This window comes from Scatophagus argus, chromosome 3 (genome assembly GCF_020382885.2).
Source record: "Scatophagus argus isolate fScaArg1 chromosome 3, fScaArg1.pri, whole genome shotgun sequence".
Classification (NCBI taxonomy): Eukaryota; Metazoa; Chordata; class Actinopteri; family Scatophagidae; genus Scatophagus; species Scatophagus argus.
In genome coordinates this window covers 12,885,450-12,907,804 of record NC_058495.1, presented here as the reverse complement: position 1 = coordinate 12,907,804, position 22,355 = coordinate 12,885,450, and the positions used below count along the sequence as shown (strand labels likewise).

The 22,355-nt window shown below is 41.4% G+C and overlaps 2 protein-coding genes across 5 annotated transcripts in view; one reads left to right on the top strand and one right to left on the bottom strand.

Annotated features, from left to right (window-relative positions):
* Positions 1-2,727: 2,727 nt before the first annotated feature.
* On the top strand, positions 2,728-5,586 carry LOC124057180 (parapinopsin-like). Its single transcript, XM_046385315.1, has 4 exons — positions 2,728-3,058; positions 3,294-3,622; positions 4,373-4,615; positions 5,417-5,586. Exons 1-4 carry the CDS (start codon positions 2,728-2,730, stop codon positions 5,531-5,533), a joined length of 1,020 nt encoding a protein of 339 aa, XP_046241271.1. The 3' UTR covers positions 5,534-5,586.
* Positions 5,587-5,734: 148 nt separating this feature from the next.
* Positions 5,735-22,355, bottom strand: part of cacna1da (calcium channel, voltage-dependent, L type, alpha 1D subunit, a) — a 55,657-nt gene continuing 39,036 nt past the window's right edge. For 3 of the 4 annotated variants that reach the window (XM_046383687.1, XM_046383685.1, XM_046383684.1), the window contains 17 exons: positions 18,200-18,328; positions 18,042-18,107; positions 17,853-17,944; positions 17,585-17,744; positions 17,151-17,278; positions 16,945-17,041; positions 16,738-16,840; positions 16,528-16,629; positions 14,772-14,905; positions 13,805-13,921; positions 12,981-13,369; positions 11,338-11,364; positions 10,546-10,674; positions 10,311-10,450; positions 10,007-10,113; positions 9,424-9,741; positions 5,735-9,035 (listed from right to left, as the gene is read on the bottom strand). In XM_046383687.1, the coding sequence (XP_046239643.1) occupies positions 8,730-9,035; positions 9,424-9,741; positions 10,007-10,113; positions 10,311-10,450; positions 10,546-10,674; positions 11,338-11,364; positions 12,981-13,369; positions 13,805-13,921; positions 14,772-14,905; positions 16,528-16,629; positions 16,738-16,840; positions 16,945-17,041; positions 17,151-17,278; positions 17,585-17,744; positions 17,853-17,944; positions 18,042-18,107; positions 18,200-18,328 (2,544 nt within the window). In that variant the 3' untranslated portion in view covers positions 5,735-8,729. The remainder of the gene's footprint in view (positions 9,036-9,423; positions 9,742-10,006; positions 10,114-10,310; positions 10,451-10,545; positions 10,675-11,337; positions 11,365-12,980; positions 13,370-13,804; positions 13,922-14,771; positions 14,906-16,527; positions 16,630-16,737; positions 16,841-16,944; positions 17,042-17,150; positions 17,279-17,584; positions 17,745-17,852; positions 17,945-18,041; positions 18,108-18,199; positions 18,329-22,355) is intronic. The other variant, XM_046383686.1, reaches the window with a different exon arrangement.

The following is a 22,355-nucleotide window of genomic DNA, read 5'->3' as shown; positions in this document are numbered from 1 at the left end:
GGAGTCAGCTTGCCTGATGTCAGCAGGGAGTTTGTCCCACAGGAAACGTACTGCAGTGTTTTCTCCACAAAAAAAATCTACAAGCTCTTGGAATTCTCCTTCTCCCCGTTTGAAACATCCAGAATTGATAAATGGAAGTATATAAATATTTGTCATGGCTGCATGCTGGAGCGAGACTGACTTTCATGATAGTTGCGATGTCACTAAATCCTGCTTAAAGCTACACGTCTTTAACACAGATTTACGTTGGGCGCAGAGAAACGTTCCCCTTTCAGAAGATGTACGTAAAAACAACCTTGTTGTGTCAAAATGTGCACACGCATCATTCGGCATGATGAGGCTCAAACAACCAAGTGAAATAACAAGAAGCAAATCAGATTTTTTTTTTTTATGGGAAGAATGTACACAGGAAGAGCTGTTTTATTTCCCAGTTTCAATGTCCATGTTATCAACAGAAATAGTTTGGAGATTTACCATATCCTGCATCAAGCCTCTCGGGCCTTGAGGTGCTCTCCGTGGTGCTGAGTTTGCTGTGCGGCATTTGTATCAGTATGTTCAGACAGCATATTTAAAGTTTGAGAAAAAGGGTCCCACCTTCAGGTCAGCTTAAAAGCTTTTATCCTGAGCTTCACCATCATCATCATCATGAATCATATCACGCAGACTTCATCTGAGCTGTCCTGGAGCTGGATCTGTTGACATGCTGTCATCTTTTCATCCATCCCACTTTAATGAGTTCTCGTCCATATTGGCTCAGTGTAAGTCTATAAGTCCCTGTTTCAAGGTTTTGGTTTTTTTTTAGGTCTTTTTAGCAGAGCTTTCAACCAAAAAAAAAATCCCTGGAAAAAGTTATTAAGTGTGCTTTTGGCTGAATTGTTTAGTCAGAGTGCTAGACTCATACTTCATGCTCAAGATAATGTTAAAACTTCTGAACAAACAAACAAAAAATATAGAAAAAAGAAACAGTTGGTCATTGACAGGTGCCTGAGCCTCACTTTTCACAGTCCTGAGTTAAATGTCATTTCAAGTAAATTAGAAGTAAATGTTTTGTTGAAGATATAAAGGTTTATAATCAGAGGCAGACTGCTGTTGAACTCTCAACCCAAACAGTCGTAATCTCTGTCTTGATTTGATTGGACATAAACCTCTTAGAGGGTCACACGTCGGACACCTGTTCTCATGTTAAACCTGGGGGCTTAACCTCACCTCACGTCTTCAGGCGCAAGAGTTAATTCGATTCAGACCACCTACAAAAGTCAGCTTCTTCTCATCCAGTGAACTGTGACTGCAGAAAGATTATAACAAAACCTCAGAGGACCGTTTAATTGTCCATTGGTCTTATATGTGTGAGGAGCCATTGCTGCATCATGGATGTCAAGACTCAATAAAAATCTGTAGTTAGTTCAGAAAAAGTACACTTGTAAACATACCTACATTTGTCCTTGTTGATGTGATAGTAACAGTGTGACTCAGTGTTTGATAACACGTTCAGTAGAGACTTATAAATAGCACGTCACAGTGATCCTGAGTCCAGACAGCACATTACAATGTGAACATAAATAAAAGATTAACTAGTTACTGTTGGGAATAGTGGGGTTAAATGGGATCTCGCTGCAGGAACAGGGACTTGTCTTAAGCTGCTCTTCGGGAAACATTGTCATCTGCTGTACGGCAGGGGAAAACTGTCCATTCACATTTGGAGTTAAATCTGTTATTCATATCCAGTGCAGAAAATGCATACTGTTGGAATTATAACACTGCAGTGGATGCACAAAACAACCACAGCACCTCACAAGTTAATGTTAAGTCTTTTGCAGAGATGTATCAGATGTGTTGATTTTACATGTAGCACAGTGCTTTAAGTTGTTGTTTCACAATTAATTCATTAAATGGCTGCGATGCACGTGATGCTTAATTAGTTTCTCAATCAAAATAGACATGGCAAAAAAAGAAGCTGAGGAAGTAAAGTGTAAACGCTGCTGCAAAGGTGAGGATTGTTAGTGTGGACAATCAGTGCCCAAAGGCCTCACAGACAAATGAAAGGGATACCTCTGAGTTGATTCTGCAGCTGCAAAAGGCTCATGAAGCTTTGGTAGACTCATAAAGTGCACAACAAGAGTGCAGTCGAATGTGGACAGCACTGAGGAAACTGAACAAGAGCAACATGAGAAGGTTAAGACTTTGAAAAATACCAGAAATCAGCCAGAAGATCCAATCTGGACAGGCTGTAGAGGTGGAGAAGGTGAACCCCCAGCTGCAGAAGCTTCACATATAGTTGATGCAGCAGGCACCAAGTGTGCAAACTGGCAGAAAGAAGAAAAACGGGTCCAACAAATTCCCAGTAATACAGACTCTACAGAAAGCAGAGACTGACCAGCAGGGAGTCTGTATCTTTATGCTCTTGAGCCACAGCTGCAGCTCAAACAAGATCAGCAGGATCTGGAGGAGGAGGTTGCTAAAACACATCTTAAAAACTAAAAATCTTTTGTGGACTGATCCTGGTGACTTGCACGGGGAGTCAAGTGCCTTCGCAATCAAGCAAAAGGTGAGGGATCAAGGATCATTATTTGAAGGAATTACCCTTTGTTAAGTCCAGATCTGGAGGACTTATTCTTAGACTCTGGGCATCTAATCTCAGTTGTCACAGATGGGTAGTGAGATACTGAACATCGAAGAAGTTCCAGGACAAGAAGACACTACCTGACCTCTTTTCAACACTTTGCATCCATGCAGCCATCTGTTTTTTCCCCAAATGCTTCTTCCTACCTGGGCCCTCATGGGGAGCCGCCTCTGTCACGAACTGGCTTTGTCATTCTCTCCGTCATTATGGCCATTTTCACAGGTCCGGCCATCGTACTTAACGCTACAGTGATCATTGTATCTCTCATGCACAAGCAGCTGAGGCAGCCGCTCAACTACGCTCTGGTGAACATGGCTGTGGCTGACCTGGGCACAGCCATGACCGGAGGGGTCCTGTCCGTGGTCAACAACGCCCAGGGGTACTTCTCCCTCGGAAGAACAGGCTGCGTGATGGAGGGCTTTGCAGTGTCCTTGTTTGGTGAGTGAAGGGAATAGCACAGTATAGGCTGTGTGGAGTTTAAAGCTGCTCACACTCTAGCAGAATTAAAGTAAGAATAATATCTTTCCCCATGTAAATTATGCTGTCTATTGTAGTTTTATTTTTAATTGAATTTATGGTTTAAAAAACACATTTTTTTCACCTTGATTGCATAATTTTCACTTAATCACTTCTTCTCCCAACTGTCTTCCTGCTTCCTTTTACTTGTCTGCAGGCATCACATCTCTGTGCACGGTCGCTCTGATCGCAGTGGAGAGGATGTTTGTTGTATGTAAGCCGCTGGGGCTGATAACCTTCCAAACAAAGCATGCGTTTGGAGGTATAGCCTTGTCCTGGCTGTGGTCCCTCATGTGGAACCTACCTCCCCTGTTTGGCTGGGGTCGGTATGAGCTGGAAGGTGTCGGGACATCCTGTGCACCAGACTGGCACAGTCGAGACCCTCATAACGTCTCCTACATCCTGGCTTACTTTGCGGTGTGCTTTGCTGCTCCCTTTGCCGTTATCCTGGCGTCTTACATGAAGTTAATGTGGACATTACACCAGGTGAGCATTATATTTGGATTTATTGGAGGGAGTGGTGGAATGTAATTTATGTTAACTATTGTCAGGGCTTTTGTACTTTTTTAAAAGACATCCAAAACATTAGTTAAGGTTATAAAGTACAGTGATTTGTTATAGATTACACCTGCAGCTTCCAAACTTGAAAAAAAGCAGCGACTTGGTTGTCTATGAATTGTTAGCAGGTCCATTTACCCTCTAAACTTTTCAGATGGTTTTATTTAAATGACGTTTGAGGCCTAAAAGCCAAAATATCTACCTAATATTTCACAAAAAATCTTTTATAGAAAATAATAATGATTTAAAAAACAAAACACAAAAGCACACATTTGAGTTGAGCAGAACCGTTTTTCTCTTTGTATGCGCTGCAATTATTCATCTCTATAGACACCTCATATTTATCTTTAGAGTGGGTCTGATCCCCAGTTGGGTTTCCACTGGACTGGATTACCTAACCAGGGTTTTAAAATTAGCTCCACCTCAACCGTCTACAACAGTAAAATTCTTCTTACCTGTTAAATCAATATTAAAAATTTGATGATGTATAATAATGTATCACACTATTTTCTCCAGAGCGAGAGCTTTTATTTTTCATACTTAACCACAAAGGTCAAAGTATGGTGTAAAGTATGTGTCTTTTGCAAAATGACCCTGGTTCAATGAGGACCCTGGTTCAACTGTTGGTTATTTGAATCGATCACTGGAACTCTTAACTATTTGCATTTTGTATGACAGGTATCAAAGATGGCCTGTGTGGAAGGTGGTGCAGTAGCCAAAGGAGAGATGAAGGTGGCGCTCATGGTGGTCCTGATGGTCCTGACATTTCTGATCAGTTGGTTGCCTTATGCTGGCCTGTCCATGTTCGTGGTCTTCAATCCTGATGTGGAGATTCACCCGCTGGTGGGCACAGTGCCGGTTTACTTGGCTAAGAGCAGCACTGTGTACAATCCCATCATCTACATCTACCTCAACAAGCAGGTACTGTGACAGCACATGCAGATAATGACAGAATTCAGACTGATGTGACTAACAAATTGTATGGAAAAGCTTGTTGAGAATCAGTTCCACAATACTTTGGTGGTTTGGGGTGTCAGCACCATCTAGTGGTTGTATGTGTTATATGTACAAATATTCAGTAGAGGATAGCGTGTTCGTGTTACACCAGTAACTGGGGTAAACTAGGCAAACTAACTTAGGAATGTAACAGTTGCTTTCTGTGTGATACTGTAAATATTATCATTTTAATGTTTACATTTTACACATACAAAACAAAATCCTTCATCCTTAAAGTGATTTTTTTTTATATGAGCTTCTTTTTTTAAAAAAATGTATCTAAGTCTAATGAAAACAAAGTGTATGTACAGTATATTACTGTATAATCAAAAGTGGTTTGAGTCCCCTGAACACTATACTAAGCATTAAATGAACATTTAATAAATACGGAAATTTTGGGTGTTTATTGATGTACAGTACATGTTACATGCTACTTTAATAAACACTTATTTCTGCTCACAACAGCACTATAGTGTGCAATAACCTAATAAATTCTTTTAAATGCTTAATATGGAGAGTTAAAAAACATATTGCCAATTTTTTAAGTAATTGATTGTTTGGCAATATCTTTAACATTATTGATAAATAATAGTTATATATTTTTTTATGTTCATGGTAGAATATATAAATAATTGATATGATCTGGATTTACAGTAAAATAAAAGAGACAGTAAATTTTGTCTTGGCTTAATTTTTTTTGGCACTGGTGCGTTTTGTGTTTTACAGTTTCGGAAATACGCCGTGCCCTTCCTGCTGTGTGGGAGAGAGCCCTTGCTGGACGATGAGGTATCAGAGACGGTAACGACAGTGCAGATTTCAGTCAACAAGGTGTCGCCTGCCTGAAATGCAAACACACCTACGTTAAAAAGCTTTATCCCCTGAAATGTGTCTAATTCAGTTTACATGCTGTCTTTTTGACACCATTGGCACATCTTTGACTGCAGTGATTGAATGTTTGTGATCTGTGCTGTGGTTTTATAGTAGACATGAATATTTCTTTGATGCAGTGTTGACGCCACAATACAAATGAAGGAGAACGATAATTCAGCATAAGTTTATTCAATGATGATCAATAGAAAATAAAATATCAATATCGATTCAAATAAATTCAAGGCCAAAATAAAATGAAAAATACAAAAAAATGTATTGATACAAAACCTAGAAGGTTATAGTAAAGCATCTGCTACTAAGAGAAATGACTGAATAAAAACATTAAGGAGCAATATATCAAGACTTTCAAGTAGAGAACATTACCATGGGTCTTTCCATACTTTTGTACATATTTTACATTATCTTCTATCTTAATACAGCTTTCAGAACATTAATAGTTGTAATAGTAATTAGAATCATAACAATATGAAGAAAACTAATAGAAACGATCAAATCAATATGTGTTTCTCTGTAAACTGGTACTTCACCATTTTTTTTTCCTACCTGCGAACAGAGAAACAGTGCACCTTGAAAATATTTTTTTTTAATACTCTTTCATTCCCAGCATCGTAAGGTGAGGTGTAAATGACAAATATAGATTCCACTAAACCATACACACAGTCACAAAAAGTACAAAATTGTCTCACCTTAATACACAAATCTGTTTAGAAAAAGGAGAAACGAAAGCACTATACAGTTACTTGTGCAAAGACAAACAGCTATGTGCTAATATTTAAATACCATTGGTATAGAGTGAACCAAATCATTATTTTCTTTTCTCAGGAGTCCCTGACATGAGGTAAAAGTAAGTTCTTTTCATCTTTAGTTTAACACAACTTTTAAAAGTGTTTACAAAATAATGCATATCTTCAGTTCATCAGTACAGTAATTGCTACGAATAGTACAATGTGCCTGTTATGTGCATTGGTCCTTTTATATGACAGTCATCAACAAAAGGACTATAACACATTTTTTTTTTTTTTACTCACAAACAATTCAAAGAGCCCTTTCAATGTGCACACAAAATGGAAAACCTACATTTTCATGACAGTATTCGGTTGAATTAGAGTACAGTACGCACTCGCCTACAAATCAAACACTCATGAACAAGAGATCACATTATCCCTAAATATCCTTGGTGCTAATTCAAACTCTCCATGGTAATGCCTGCAAAAGCCCATGTCCCTTTTTATAGTCCAATGTTTGTATTGTAATTGATAAATAAATGGTAACTGATAAAAAGATATTTTGTTGTCTGGCGTTCCAACTTGTGGGCCTCAGTTGCTTTGTTTAATGCATTCGGGGTTAATTTTTGCCCTCTTAGTCTCATTAATAAATACAATTAAGGGAAAAACACAAATAAGTCCATTTTCAATTCTACCTAATCCCTTTCAAAGACTCCACTGTGGGACACTGTGACAGACAGGTTAGTTGAGACAATGATATGTTGTCACGGCTGCCTAAGGAGGTATACTGTATGCAGGAACCAGGCAGGCTGAGAGAGGAAGGGGCGGGGGGGTTAGTATTGCTTAGCCTCTCTCCAGCATCCTGACACCAGGACACCCTCTGTCCTCCAACCAACAACACGCGCTGGACTGTTTCTGACCTTTGGATGTGTGCATGTGTCTCCTGCCACCACAGGCTCTGAGGCCTCACACACTACATGAAGGCTAAGATGTGACTGCCAAGATTCAGTACAAAGGTTTAATGGAATTTACACCATGAACAACAAAGAGTATGTCATGGAAAATCCCAGCACAAGCTATGAGAAGTATGAATTTATCCCTGTTATTACCATCTATCGTTTTTCTTTCTTTCAGCAGCAAAAAGGCATTTCAGTAGGGGCTGAAGAAACCTACGTTTGACTCTGAAAACAACTAAAAGAGCAGCATTGTTAATGCACTATGCATTTTTAAATACTTGTGCATGCCCTGCACAAAATATGCAAACAAAAGTGTTCATCACATCAGTATAATATTTCAGCAATGGCTCCTTGAGGCTTGCTTTCTAAAAATGCTCCTGTAAAGGGGGCTTAACCTTATGCAACTGGTGTTGGTATAATGAAGTAACACAAGTACTCCTATGCTTAGAAATTAAAGCCATTTGCATATCTTGTGCAGTAGTGTTGTCACACAAGCAAAACCTCTTAGAAATGCTGTTTTTATAGGCAAAATAAAGGGTGCATATTAGCAAAAAATAAAAAGGCAAATTAATATCAGAATATTGTACCTAATAAAATAATTAATAATATAACAATAATAGTAATAAAGTCTGCTTTTATAGCATAACAGGAGTCACAAGGGTCCATATTGCTGATCTTTTAAATGATACATAATTACAAAATATAGAATATCTCTTTACAAAGTTTCTTTTGTTATATAATACAATTTACAGCATATCAACTATGAAATATGAATCAGGTTATTCTAAAATTTTAAAATAACCTGCCTGCTAGTGCATTCATCACAAATGCTTTTGTCACTTCAAAAGTACATATCTCAAGTTGAATGATGCTATAAGTAGGACAGTTAGTTCCTGCATAATCTACGGGTTCTCTTCACTTTTTGACTTAGCTGTAGCATTAAACGGTCTGTTCTCACAACAAGGGGATCAAGTTAGACTAACGACTACGGGAGGAGATATGCCTTTCTATTCTTGCATTGAAAACTTGCATGATATGCCAAACCTTAATAAAGTGACCAAGGTAATGACATCGTACATCTGATTGTCATCACCCTTAGAGACCTGCCCCAGAGAGTATCTCGCACCCTTGCCAACCGGTCCATCTTTCACTGGCATCAATGTCCTCATCTCTGATTGGCTGCAGGCTGAATCTGAAAGTCACCTCCAGGTCACAGCCTTTGACAGGATTGTGCAGTCAGTCCCTCTGTGCTGAGCAGGGATGGTATCTGGCTCTGTGCTGTGACCTCCTTTGCTGGCAGGTGGAGAACAATTAAATGGACGGGACTAATGTGTCTCTCTTCTATATGCCTTTTCTCTTCAGTGTAAAAGGCACTTCTTTTGGTCAGAGCCAACAGATGCATTTCATTTTTAATTTTCACTGATTTAGTCAGACAAGGTTCGAATTTGCACATTTCTCCAGCCACTGCTATAAAGTTGTGATGCAGATCATCTCGTCTGCCAGGTCCTCCTCATAAGGAGCTCTCAGTTCAGTCTCCGGCTCCTCGTCGCTGTAGCTGGCTGCGGTGTCCTGCAGTTCATAGTCCCTTGGAGTCAGAATGGGGAACACGTTGACCCCGTTGACGCCTGGGGCCATCCCTCCGTTCAGCAGGTGACTAGCCGCACTCTCCATCTCATCTATTGTCATCTCACACGCGTCGGCTATCTCGTGCTTTGTGGCAGCAACAAACTTGGGGTCCTTGGCATATCTCCCAAGCCCTTCTGATATCAAAACCTGCTCGACAGAATGTAAGGAAGAAATATGTTATTGTGGACCTTAGCATTCTCGTTTTACTTATCTTGTCTGTTTAATTTTGTTGTGCAGTGTAATTTTAGAATGTGTGTATGAAGTAAAATGATTTAGTCAGGCACACCTTCCCTCTTACCACATCACGAGAGAAAATTCGAGAGGTTTTATTTGTTGCATATGCATGCAAACACATAAAGTGAAATGTTGGCAGTGTCGGAAGTAGTTCAGAAAGCAAGTGATTATAAAAAGCTATTAACACAAGAGGCTAAGTTGTAAATAAAAAAAAAAAACAAGCTAAGCTATGAAAAATACCTGATAAAAATATACCACATAAGCAAAATATACAGAAAGTATATAAAATATACAAACTCACTGCTTCCACAAGGCTGGTGGCGCTGCCTCTCTTCTGGTGGTACTGGTTATGGTACTCAGGTGGTACCTGCAGGTGGACAGGTGAGTACATCCTCTGGGAGAACTCAGGGTCGTCTGTGTACCAGGAGCTCTTGCGCACTGAAACTTGGCTGCTAGCAGCGCTCTCTCTGTGTGGGTGGTCCACACGGATGAGAGGGGTGTAGTATGGTGACTGGTCTTTACTGGCCGGGGTGGCAGGGGGAGTGGCCCAGGAGCGGGTGGAGCGGGTCGGGGAGAGGCGGTGGGCTCTGCTGGAGTCCAGGCCTGCTACAGCCATAACCTGATGAGTAAGGAGAAATATGTAGTACAAACTTTGTACATATCTGCACAACATGCAGAGGCAGGATAATGAGGTTGTACCACTCTTCTATCTAAAACCATTGTTGCTGCTGCTCCAGGAGTGTGTCTGTGCAAATATCTGGGTGGGTGGGTGCTGGTGGTGGTGTTGGGGGTATAATGTGTTTATTCATTTGAGTTTAAAGACTGAGGGAAGCAATAAAATAACTTTGAAAAGGTGACACAGTGTTCAGACGTGCCTGTGTTACCTGGTGCTGCATAAGGTGCAGTGGTAGAGCAGTACGCTGATGTGGAAGCTCGTCCTGGCTGCTTTGTCTGCGCAGACACTCAAAGTTGAAGGATGGCCTCCTGTTACCTGAACGAGTCAGGAGTGGACGAGTGAGTGACCTCATGCAGGAAACTTTGATGGCATCCAACATTGCATGAATAGTTCATTTGTGGACAAAACCTTGGTGGATAGCTTTAGGAAAGTGTTGTTTTTTTCTTTTTTTTGTTTTGCAAATGAATCCCTCACATGTAAGTCCCGCTGCTGGATGCCAAGGGGAAAGATACCTTGAGGTGTGGCAGGAAGCAGCCGTCTCTTTGGTGACCTCCGTGAGTCGCGGTAGAGAGGTTGCTCATCGTCGTCATAGTACGTGTCCGGGTGATGGTAACCTTTGGGAGTCTCGTACTCTGTGTCACTGTTCTGATACCTGTCAACATGTAGAAATAATATCTTTAAACATGTTTCAAGGGCACAACCGTACAGTGCTCCATGAGCTCAAAGTGCAGTCAGAAAGAGTAATACCTGTCCCCTGACAGCATACTGTCGTCCTCATAAAACTCCTCCCCGCTGTAATACTCCCCAGAGAAGCGGTCTTCATCAAACTCCTCCTCCCTGCGGATGGTGGGGTGGCGTCCATCCACTCCGCGGGACCTGATGGGAAGTCAGGGCACAGGGCTTAGAGTGTGTGCACTGCTGCTCATTCAGAGGGATTACTGGAAGAGGGCCATGCACTGCCATGCAGACGCAAGCCTCCAGGGGCCGGTGATGCAACTGACCACCCTTATGACTATTAACCACAGTCAATCTAAGACAACAGCCTTCAAGTTTCAGGTTGAAGACCATCACTCTACACTTCCTATCCTCTTCGAGGTCCTTCTCAGTCCTTCATTAAATTAACACAGGTTCCTTTTGATTAGGAATAGTGAAGTGAATTAAGTGTAGAACTAGTGGTGATTGGTAGTGCGTCTTTTAAGGACATTCTCATACACCTCCTTGTTTCCGAGCATCTCAGTCCTTCAAAGCAAGCACGTCACTTTGACACATGCATAAAGCAGGGCTGCTCTCAGCGATATGCTGGCCACTAACATTTATGTTTTTGTCTCCTTTTACTTTAAAGCATGGACACAACTGCATCCCAACAGAGGCAGATGATAATGACTTGGCCAGCATATAGCACGTAACACTGACTTAGCAAGGATGCAACCATTCACCAATCCAAAACCAAGTCAAACTGAAACAAATGAGCATAAAAATAAAGTCCTTTGTTTGCTGTTGAGACATACTGCTGGAGCCATACCTAGAAAAACAACATACCTAACATAGGTCTCATAGTAGCGCCTTCTGTCCAAGAAAGCAGAGGGATGGTTGAGAGAAAGCATTTTGGTTAGGAAGGAAAAAGGGAGGAGAGAGCACAGAGAAAAAGGCGCAGAAAGTGTGACATATATATCGGACAGTATATGAATCATATACAGCATTCTCATATATATGTATAAGGAGGAGAGAGCGTGATGAGGAACGTCGACTCAAGTGTTGGTTGACAATTCCATTTTCTATTTATGAGATAAAAACCAAACTAAACACGGCTAACTACACAGAGCATGGGAATTCTGGAGATAAGTGTACTACTGGTTACTTCTGAAATTAACTGTCAGCATTAAAGTAGACTTGTGATCCGTAAGGAATGAGGGGATTACAATATAGGTTTGTGAAACGGGAAGGCTTGATAAGAAGGTGGGAGGAAAAAGAAAGAAAGAAAAAAAACACTTTTGCAACAGATGATGTCTACAGATTGTCTCACTGCAGCATTCACTCAAGGCATAAAAACCCCAAGGTTTGTTTTTTTTTGTTGTTGTTGTTTTTTTGTTATGTGCTGTCATACAACCTAAGATGGCTGCATAAAAGGAGAATAGCAGAACAAGAAATACACGTAAAAACGTATTTATTTTCTATCTAAAGTTCAGCCTAAAATGTTGAGGAAAATCCATAATTTACATCTAGATACTTTTAAACTCAGATGTTATCATTGTGTGATGTTGAGTTATATGAGCTATATTTGTTATTATTTTATTAGTATTTATCTTATCTGTTAATTGTCTGTCTGTGAAAGTCTTGCTAAATAGGAAAAACACAACCAACTAGGCCTTAACAAAATTTGACAAGTCTGTGACAGTGTGGGAGTCCTAGTTTTTGAGTATGAGTTATGGTATGGTACATGTGCAGCTAGTGTAATAGCAGTGGCTAGTCAGCTTAGCTTAGCATAAAGACTGAAAACAGCGGAAACCAACTACACTCTAAAGTAACAAGATGTAATGGCTTAATTTTTGTGTTAAATGTGTCAAAAGTTTTACAGGTCATTTTAGGCTGACTTTAACACAGTTTCACAGAACCGGGCTCGTTATTTCACCCTGTCAGTGGTGGTGGCTTCATATTTAAAGAACAGGCATGAGAGTGGTATCAATTTTGTCTCTGCTACAAAGTGAATAAGCAAATTCACCAAAATGTCTTACTATAAGAAAATGTAATATTTACGTTTTTAAAAGATTTTCAAAAAAGTTTTGATGCCAACTTAAAGAAACCCACGGTACAGTTTGCACTTCGCAAATACTTTCATCATTGTCTGCATTAAATTTTTGACCCCACGGTCATTTATTAATTTAAATGTAACAAGAATTTGTCATAAGCCCCCTACAAATCTAGTATCTGCCTTTTCTAGATCAAACCTCTCTCTGTGTGAACGTTCAGTCTTGACTCCTGAAAAGTGTTTCGCTTTCAGTGTTACAGCTAAAAAAGTGCAAATATCTTGATGTGATATGAATTTACGTGCTTAGATCATCTGTAATTTCTATATTTGGCAACTGTAGAAACAAGAATATACCACTGAACATGTGCTCAGAGATCTCTATATTTAATATCCGAACCATTTAAGTGGCAGAGGCTGATGATCAGTGCATGGATACCTTTGACCCTGGGGTGTCCGGGGCTTGTCGTAGTCATAATAGGAGCTGCGTAGACCTGGGTAGCCATTGGGAGGTGCGTGTTCATAATAACGGTGGTGTCCTCCGTTGGGCAGACTGGACACATTGGCATTGTTGAGGTTGATGTTGGTGGATTTGGGGGACTTCCCGTAGGAGTTGTGGTGGCGGTGGTGATGGTGGTGGTGGTGATGATGGTGGTTGGGGTGGGACATTGCGTTGGCTCGAGATAGGCGTCCCACTGGCTGCTCCATATGGGCATAATGAGGTGGAGGCTGCACCTGTAGAGGTCGTTGTGTGGCATTGGTCTGATGGCCGTTGGATCGCCGATGACCGCCATTCATGAGGTGGTTACCGAAGAGTCCACCATTACGCTGTGAAGGAATGCTCACAGTAAAACCACCAGGTCTTCTACTTCTTACAAAGCAGCAGAACAAACGTGCTATTGATGTTAAGTCTGGGGGCTGATTTTTTTTTTTCAAAATTGTATGAGCAAAAAGAAGTTCAGAAGCTGGTGTCATGGCACATGATGTGAGCAAAATGAATGCATTCTTTGCAGTTTGTTGGAATTGAAATGGAAGAAAAACAAAGGAAGCCAAAATGAACAAAAAGCTACATACTGGAGCAATATATAGGGACAGTACATCTACTACATATTTAGCTGATAAATATTGCTCTGAGTATATTTCCTTTTATGTAAAGTTTTCTATATGTACATTACCATGGAAACAGTGATAAGTAACTTTTCAAGCACGATATTTAAATCTTCCACAAACATTCCTCCTGTCATGTAAAATTGAATTATTTACCCTATAAATTTCCTCGTCTTCCTCAGGAATAAAGTCTACTAGCTCGTCATCTTGCAGATCACATGATATCGCTCGGCGAATTTCGGGCCCAATATCATGAAGCGTTCGAAGGCCGGCCTGTAACCATGACAATAAGAGGGCTAAATGCTACAGTGGGCAACTTTCATCTTACAACTCAGTGTAGGAAAATCTGACATCATACAGTCACAGCCACCACACATACTGGGCATACACACACCTGTGCTGGAGGACGCAGCACCTGACATTTAGAGTACTGACGTACTATGAGAGATGAGAACACACAGACAGACAAATGTGCTCTCCTGAATGCGACCTGCTGTGAGTATTATTTAGCTGTAACGTCTTGTGTAGCATCCACTTGTGCTTTGTCTTGCAAATGCTTCAGCGGGTGCATTTCTTGCTTTCCCTCCCTTTGTAGGTGTACTTAACCAAATTGGCACAAGATACACAAAAATGTCATCATAAATGAACTAAAAGCTTGTAATGTTCACTGTTTGACAAAGATATATGGGGATATATTGTAGCCATATATCATGTATTATAAGGTAACAAAAATGGCAACAAGCTTTGCATGAGAATTTCATGAATCAATGACTATGATGCACAGAAAACACATGAAATTATGGCTGTAGACGATGACACACGCTTAACATCAACACTTGTGATATTCAAAGATAGACACGCATAACAAATTTACAGATTGGAAACATATAAATCACAGATTCATACTGTACACCAAGATCATGAACGCCCTGCTGGATCATAAACCATAACATTAGCACACGTAATGATATCTGAATGAAATGCACAAAGACACATTTTACAGACTTGACTCAACAAAACTACAATGTTCATAAATCCATGTTCTCACACAATGTCAAACAATCTCTCTCTCTCTCTCTCTCTCTCTCTCTAATAAATAACACACAAACACCGTGAGACTCACCTGTAAAGCAATAGCTGTGTTGTTCTGGGAGGGGTGAGCACCCACCAGGCCTTCCTCTTTACGTTTCTTGAATTTCCTAAAGTAGTCCTGTATCAGGAAGGTGGCATAGAACTTCCCCACGGTTACCTCATCATCTGAGTGAACAGACCACACAAATGCTTCCTGTGTCAGCAGGTCACTACACACAGTACCGTGGGAGAGGGAGGGAGGGACTCTTCTCCTCCCTTGTCCATTCTCCTTAAACAATGTGGGTCCATCACCTTAGCACTTCAGGCAAGGGAGGCACTCTTCAACTCCAATCAACCAAAATGATTTATATTCAAATTATATACATCCATCTTGATGGTGTATATACTGTACCTCAGTCTGCACCACCTGAGATCCTTCACTGTGTTTCAAAAGGAACAGAAAAACAAGTACATCTTTGTGTTGAGTTTGTGTGTGACATCTTCTGCATTATATGTATGATTTTAAATCGGATGGATTCAGTTGGAGGAATTAATTTTCAAACACCTACAGTATAAAGCTGGAAGTAATAACTTCTAAAACTTCCCTGCCCCCTTTTTCCTCAGTGTGGGACTACTGACGTATGTAGAGGACAGAGTGAGAAGAATTAGGGTCAAGACCACATATAAACACACATTATGATTTAAAAATTAGTAGTGACATGCAGGCTGCAAAATAGAGACTTTTAAATGTTGACATTTATCTTAATCAACTGCCATTAACCTATCTTTGAAACATCTTTTTTAAATGTGATCTGTTTTTTAAATACTTTACTGGGATACAGGGGACTGTATAAACCAATTCTTATTCAAATGACCAAGACTGCTATTTAATTTACTGCTTCAGCACATGCAAGCAAGCAGATCTACAGTATGCATCATACATGTCAGTGTGTTTCAGCAAATTCACCTGTTTGTGCTCATGTATGCCTTTTAGTCAAAGGATTTGTGCAGGATCATAAATATTGTACTGCGTACGGGCGTGTTCTTGCATGTGTTTTTGTCCCATTGGAATAATTTTTTTGTCGTTTGTAGAGTGTTTTCAAGAGTGTGTGAGAATCATTCTGAAGCAGAGGTCTGAATCACTTTGGACAAGCACGCTGGGGACAGAGATCGGAGAGAGAGGCAACACTAGTTCCATGCCACCACCCTAAAACAGAACTGCTTCAGAATATTCTGAAGTGTCTCAGAGTTTTGGATACAGAGATATAAAAGTGTGAGAAGAATAAGCTGTGGAAGCTCAAGCAGTGAGAAAAGGACAGAGATTAAGGCAACTGAGATGAAGTGAGAGAACTAGAGGCAGGAGAAAGAGAGACAAATACAGAAGGAGAGACACAGAGAGATTAGTGAGAAAGACAGAGCATGCACTTGCACAGTGGTCTACAAGGCCATGCAAGCCCAAAGCCCAGCGGACAGTCAGTGGCCTCCATCAGCATCGAGGGCACGAGGGAGGAGCGTGGATCAAACACACATGGATAAGAGACACACTGCTGAGGGGGCAACCAGGAGAAGATGAGCTTAGCAGAAACAGCGCAATACAGATTTACTTGAGTGTGACAGTTTGTGTGTGTGAATTTTTATTTAAGGATATAGTTATGAAAAAGCTGTCTGGAGCTTCCTGTAATTTCACGCAACAGCATGTGGGCAACATATGGTGTGTGCGTGATCCTGTGCAAGCTGCTCTAGTATGGTTTTGTGTGTGTGAAGAGGTGTATGCGATTTCAATGACAGACACAGGGTATTCCACTAACCACCAGCAGGGGGAACCACTTGATCCAGCAGCTTCATGCTGGTTCTTTTCCAGATTTTCTTGATGACAGCTCGCAGCTCTTCGTTGGCCTGCTCTAGATTTCCTGCACCACAGGGGAACAAATGTCCCTGAGAAACCAGCACTCCAGTTTGCAGGTAACAGAATGTTCAGTGAATGCATCAGCAGAGGAGCAGTACAGTGAAGCTTCTACCTTCCGTTTTGATTTTGAGGGCGGTGCGCACCAGTGCAAACAAAGTGGCATTAAACATGACTGTGCCATCACTGTTCAGAGGCATGTTCATGGCTACCAGCCTCTGAAAGACGAGAGCAGATAAGGTGGAACAGGCCGGGTAAGTAATCAGCATTTCTGTGTGCATTTTTTGCAGATGAGATAATAAATTAAAAGAGAAGAAGAGACCTTGCAAGCGACTCTGTGAGGACACAGTTTCCCGAAGCCGAGAGGAGGCTGGATACGACGAAGGAGTGTCACAACATCCAAATGTTTGATTCTGCCCCTGGGTGAGAAAAAAAAAACAAAGACGTTAAGTCTACTTACTAACAAATGACTGCACAGAAACATGAATATGAAATACTTTTGGATACTGTTGGTAACAAAGCACATACTTTGCCTCCGGGTCGTACTCTGACCAAATTCTCTTGAACTCATCGAGGTGGTGTGGACCAAGAATGGACCAATCGCGTGTTAAATAGTCAAAGTTGTCCATGATGACGGCCACAAACAAATTGATAATCTGGAGGGGTTTAAGAAAATTGTCTCACATACATTTGCTGAGGGTCATCACATTGTGATTTTTAACTACAGCGAAAAAGCAGCGCACATCCCCCCGTCCATTACCACCACTTAGGTGCCTGTTAATAAGGGTCTTATCCCCTTGACACCCCCCACCTCAACTGTGGTTGTATTGTGTGACTGTGTGATCAGGGCTTTTCTGCTAAACAGAGGCTTCCCCAAATAACTAAAGGTTAGAATAAACAAATGACTAAAACCCTTTCAAGTAAATAACTTTTGGTAAGACAGTGTTTCATTTTGTGTGTACCAAGAAGGCGCAGAGCATGTAGAAGGTGATGAAGTAAACTATCGCAAATCCACTGCCACATGTCATCTCCTCCCCGGGGTTGTAGTCCGACTCTGGGTCACACAGTTTCCCTGGCATACAGGCCAACATGATCTCCTGCCACGCCTCTCCGGTAGCGCATCTGGGGAACAGACAGGTATGGCAGACTCAAATTAATCACACAACAAGTAACAAACAAAAGCTTAAATAATCTGAATCCTGGCATTCCTTGACCCGAAATCCTACACACCTGAAGAGAAGGAGCACAGCCTGAGGAAAGGTCTGGAAGTTGTTGTTTCTGTTGATGTGCGTGCCGTCCACCATTGCAATTTTTCCAAACACCTGACACACAAAATGTTGTCCACATGAACTCAGATGCAACCCTACCAACTCGAGCAAGACAAGTTAAAAACATTTTCTGTCACATTATGTTACGAACCTGCATGCCAATGACGGCGTAGATGAAGAACAGCATGGCTATCAGAAGAGCAACATATGGCAGAGCCTTCAGGCAGAGAGAGAGAAAGAAGAGAAAGCGGATTAATATGGGTGACTTTAACATTTTCTCTAAGTCAACGATCCGGTAATTGCACTCACCTGGAAGGATTTGATGAATGTCCAAAGCAGGGTGCGAATGCCCTCCCCTCTGCTGAGGAGCTTGACCAGCCGCATGACTCGAAACAGGCGAAAGAAGGTGATGGAGATGCGAGCGCTGTCCTCCGTGTTCTGTGGAGAAAAGGTCCTGGGTCAGAGAACAGGACGGCAACAGTGAATGTAGTCAACACAGAGCATCTGGCTGTGCTTTAAGAGGATGAGGAGGTCTGAACTGAGACCCCAGAGCCAGATACATATGGGCTGAGAAAGCAGCACTGCATCTTTATGTCACAGAAGCCTGCATGATTAATTAACTGAATTTAATAATGGATTAGTTTTCTGGTGTCATGACAACTCCTGTCAGATGTTTAAAGCTTGCACAGGAAATGTAAAGCTATAGTTTTAGACAACTTCTGGTCAAAATGTGATTGAACATTGTTTAAAGCAGTGTAGCCCCAGCTGATATGTTTCTCTTAGTCTGTGTCCAAAGCACTGTCAGGAGCCCTGTCACCGTACAGACCTACAGGGGAAGAAGCAAGGAGGCAAGCATGCTGGAGAAAACCTTGCCATACTTGACAGGACACATCTGCACAAGCATGGCACCCTCAGTCCAGAGTCACTGCATGCGGAGTCACAGTGGGGCCAACCCGAAACGGGTCGGCCGGAGGTTCACAGGTCAGAGCTGGGTGACCTGATCCTAGGGGTCATCCATGGGTCACTACCCCACGCGAGAATGGTGGCAGAGACCATGTAGCAGTGTCAACAGCACAAACGTGAGGAGCGGCCTGAAACCGCTCCCACCCAACAGGACACACAGCGTCACGTTTGAGTGACACACACTCTAATTAGAAATAACTCCAAACAGGGAAATGAAACGCTTTTTTTTTTTTTTTTTTTTTTTTGTGGGTAAATGCAACAAAACAAAACAAATGGGAAAAAAACACAGAGAATGGATACCTTAGCATGATAAAATAAATTAGATAGAAAGAAGCAATAGATCATAGGAGATGTTGTAGACAACGGAAAAATACGAAAGAAAGAAATGCAGATCTGAACATGGCATGGCCCTAAAGAGGGGAGGGGGTGAGGCATCTTACCCCCATCTCATCCACCTGAGGAGTCTCCGTTGGCTTTAAAATCAAAGACCTGTATTAATGACTTGTACAGCGCTCGCAGGTCTCACACACACTGGGCCAAACACGTAAACATTATATTTGAAAGGACAAAGTCACTACTCATCTCACTGACAGGACAAAACTGTCTTATCGTCTCACCATGACAAAGACAGACATTCATGTATCACTGTCTATGTACACTTAATATAATGACAGACATAAAACATTAGCTTCACACTTTAAAAGACTGCCACGCAACAGGTTTACAGCTTAACATTCTCTACGCAGAACTTCACAATAGCATGTCAGACCGACAAACAACATGAAATTACTTAATTACGTAGTAACATGTAAGACTGGCACACAACTTTATCACTCCCCCCGCTGTGATGGTCATTACTGATGGGACTAAATGACTGCATGGTTGAGATGTCCTCGCTGAGCTTTACACAATATTAATGACCGACATAACAAATGTTATGAAATCATGTCATGATAAAAGCACCCTGTGCTATTCTTACAGAGCCTCAGCGCCTACCGAATTATTTGCTTTTACTGTACATCAACATTAAGACTTCAGATTCAGGCAAGAACACATCAGCGTATGAAAACCATACATTGAGTGTGCCATTAATGACATCCATCAAAAGACTGGAGTGCATGTAAGACGACAGCAATCTCACTCCCCTCTGGGTTGCAGTGATTTTATGTAAACCTGTTTTTTTTGTTTTTTTTTGGTGGCTGAAATGAAAATGCTTTGAGAGGACTGAGCATAATAAAATAATCTGATAATCGCTTACACAAATTCACACCCATACACAGTGTCATGTCATTCACAATAAATGATAGAATATTAGCAATATTAAGCGAGTATTTGTATGCAGAGAAAAGTCCAGGTGCAAAATAAAACAGAAACATCAGTCATTTTGGTGGTGGTTAGAGAGAACCTGCTTAATGATGCTGTGATTTTTGCGAAAGGATGAGATTAACTCAGCACTCATACCAGGCTCAGCACTGAAAACAAAGGGATACTCCAGACAGATATGGCTTCATTCAGATTCCTTCAGCACAATACTCGACAGAATATTTGTCAGTATGAGGTGCAGAATGAGCAGAAATGATAAAAATGTAGAATTAGCTTGAGGAGGTTCTTTAGGTAATCCTGGCCACAGCATTGAGGGAGCATGCGTTCAGCATTGCCACATTGCTGGGGAAGCACTGCACGCACACGCAAGACATTTGGATGATGAGGAGCCATTGGTGAACTCATAGCAATGCAGCAACTCATGCATGCCAGTAGTGCCCTGCAACAAAAGTGCCATAGCAGGGCGCTCTCACAGTCCGGTGCAGAAAGAGGTGAACGAACGACAGAAAGGGAGTGAGAAAGGCAGAGAGGGGGGAAGAGTAGGGAACCAGAGACAGAAACCAGTACTGGGACGGCAAATAAAGCCAGAGAGATTGAGTCATACTGAAATAGGAAGACGAGGAAAAGAAGAGAGAGAGATGTAAAGAAGGAGAGAGTAAAGAGTTATTGTTGCAGTGTTCATGCACCTGACTGGAGTCTACACACCTGCGCTACACATGAGCTCCATTCTGAGCTTTAAGAGCTCACTACAGGAAGACAGAACAAAACACAGAGACAATCACTCACAGAGACACAAACACAAGATCGTCAAAGAACCTCAAACTCAGCTGCATTAAACCACCATCAGTGAAAATGTACAGAAGTAAGGACTAATTCAGTGTCTTCTGATCCGCTGAGGAATTCTTACCTGGTAATGGTACAGTGACAGGATGCTTAGACTTCTACTTTAATTTGAGGACTGCGACTGAAGCCTAATCTAGTTTAAGATGCTAAAAAAGCTTCTGTTTCTATCCAATTCACACCATGACTTATCTTTTTTTTTTAACAAATATTTATTTGATGTGTGAAGATACCCAACTACACAACTTTCAGGAAAGTTAAAGATGAAATTTCTTTCTCTTTCTTAAAAATCCATTGAGTTTCACAGATTATGCATCAAAAAAGTCCTTAATGTTGTGTACAGGGTACGCTTCGAAGCTCTGAGCTCCAGGGCCATTCTGTCTGGAGGTAAAGATCATGGGGTATGGCAAGAGAGAGAGGGCAAACTTCACAAGGCTCTATGGAAAAAACTGACCGGAGGGGAATGGATCGGGTGGCCAAGCGCCATCTGTGCAAAGCGGGACATGGAAAGGATGTTAGGGAACGAGGTGAACGGCTGACGTTCCCCAGCATGCGTTAGGAGACGTCACAGTGGTCAGGTGAGAAACGAAATAATCACACAGCTCATGACTGGAGTGGCAAGCAATAAATTAAAATGCAAACCCACTGTAGATCAGCTATCATGAATGATTAAATGATAAAAGTTTGATGTCTGATCTGGTCAGTTTGCTTTTATAACACAAACAGCAACAGCCACATGCAATGCAAACTGCAAATAAAGGTAAATCACGAACATCGCCTCACAAGAACCACTATGGAAGTCCTTGTGAAATCAACATCACGCCCCCAACATTCACAACACACACACACTTTCATACACATGATACACCTTAAGGTACAAACTGTACGCATGTAAAACACACATGCATAACAATAAAAACCACCACCGTATGTTGTAAGTTAATGTTTGTTTATACACTCATGCAGACACACATTTTTGGAACACAAACTGAGAAAACACAGAAAACAGAAATATAACTCCAGAAAAACAGCACTGCAGCTCAGACACAAGAGCACTCGAGAGGGGTGGGGATTGGGGGGGGGGGGCAGGTTGAGCAGGTCGAGTCTTCGGTACGCTGCGCCTCTAACAAGCACCGTCATCACCATAACTTTTCATTGGAAGCTTGAAATTTGGTCCTACATCCCTGGTGTTTGTTGTGTGTCTTGGACTACAAACCCACCGATCTTTAACATTTTTGTAGCAGTTAAACTCAACCCAAAGCGCAACAAAGCAGATCACAGACATTTAGTCTTTGTTTTTAGTGTTTTTCTGATGAGCCAAGCCATAAACAGGACAGTA

What these genes read in the sequence shown, in the direction of transcription:
- LOC124057180 (XM_046385315.1), top strand. Translation starts at nt 2,728, where the DNA reads ATGCAGCCATCTGTTTTTTCCCCAAATGCTTCTTCCTACCTGGGCCCT. An exon ending in TAATGTGGACATTACACCAG is followed by an intron (nt 3,623 to 4,372) that starts GTGAGCATTATA and finishes TTTGTATGACAG; the next exon opens with GTATCAAAGATGGCCTGTGT. An exon ending in ACATCTACCTCAACAAGCAG is followed by an intron (nt 4,616 to 5,416) that starts GTACTGTGACAG and finishes TGTGTTTTACAG; the next exon opens with TTTCGGAAATACGCCGTGCC.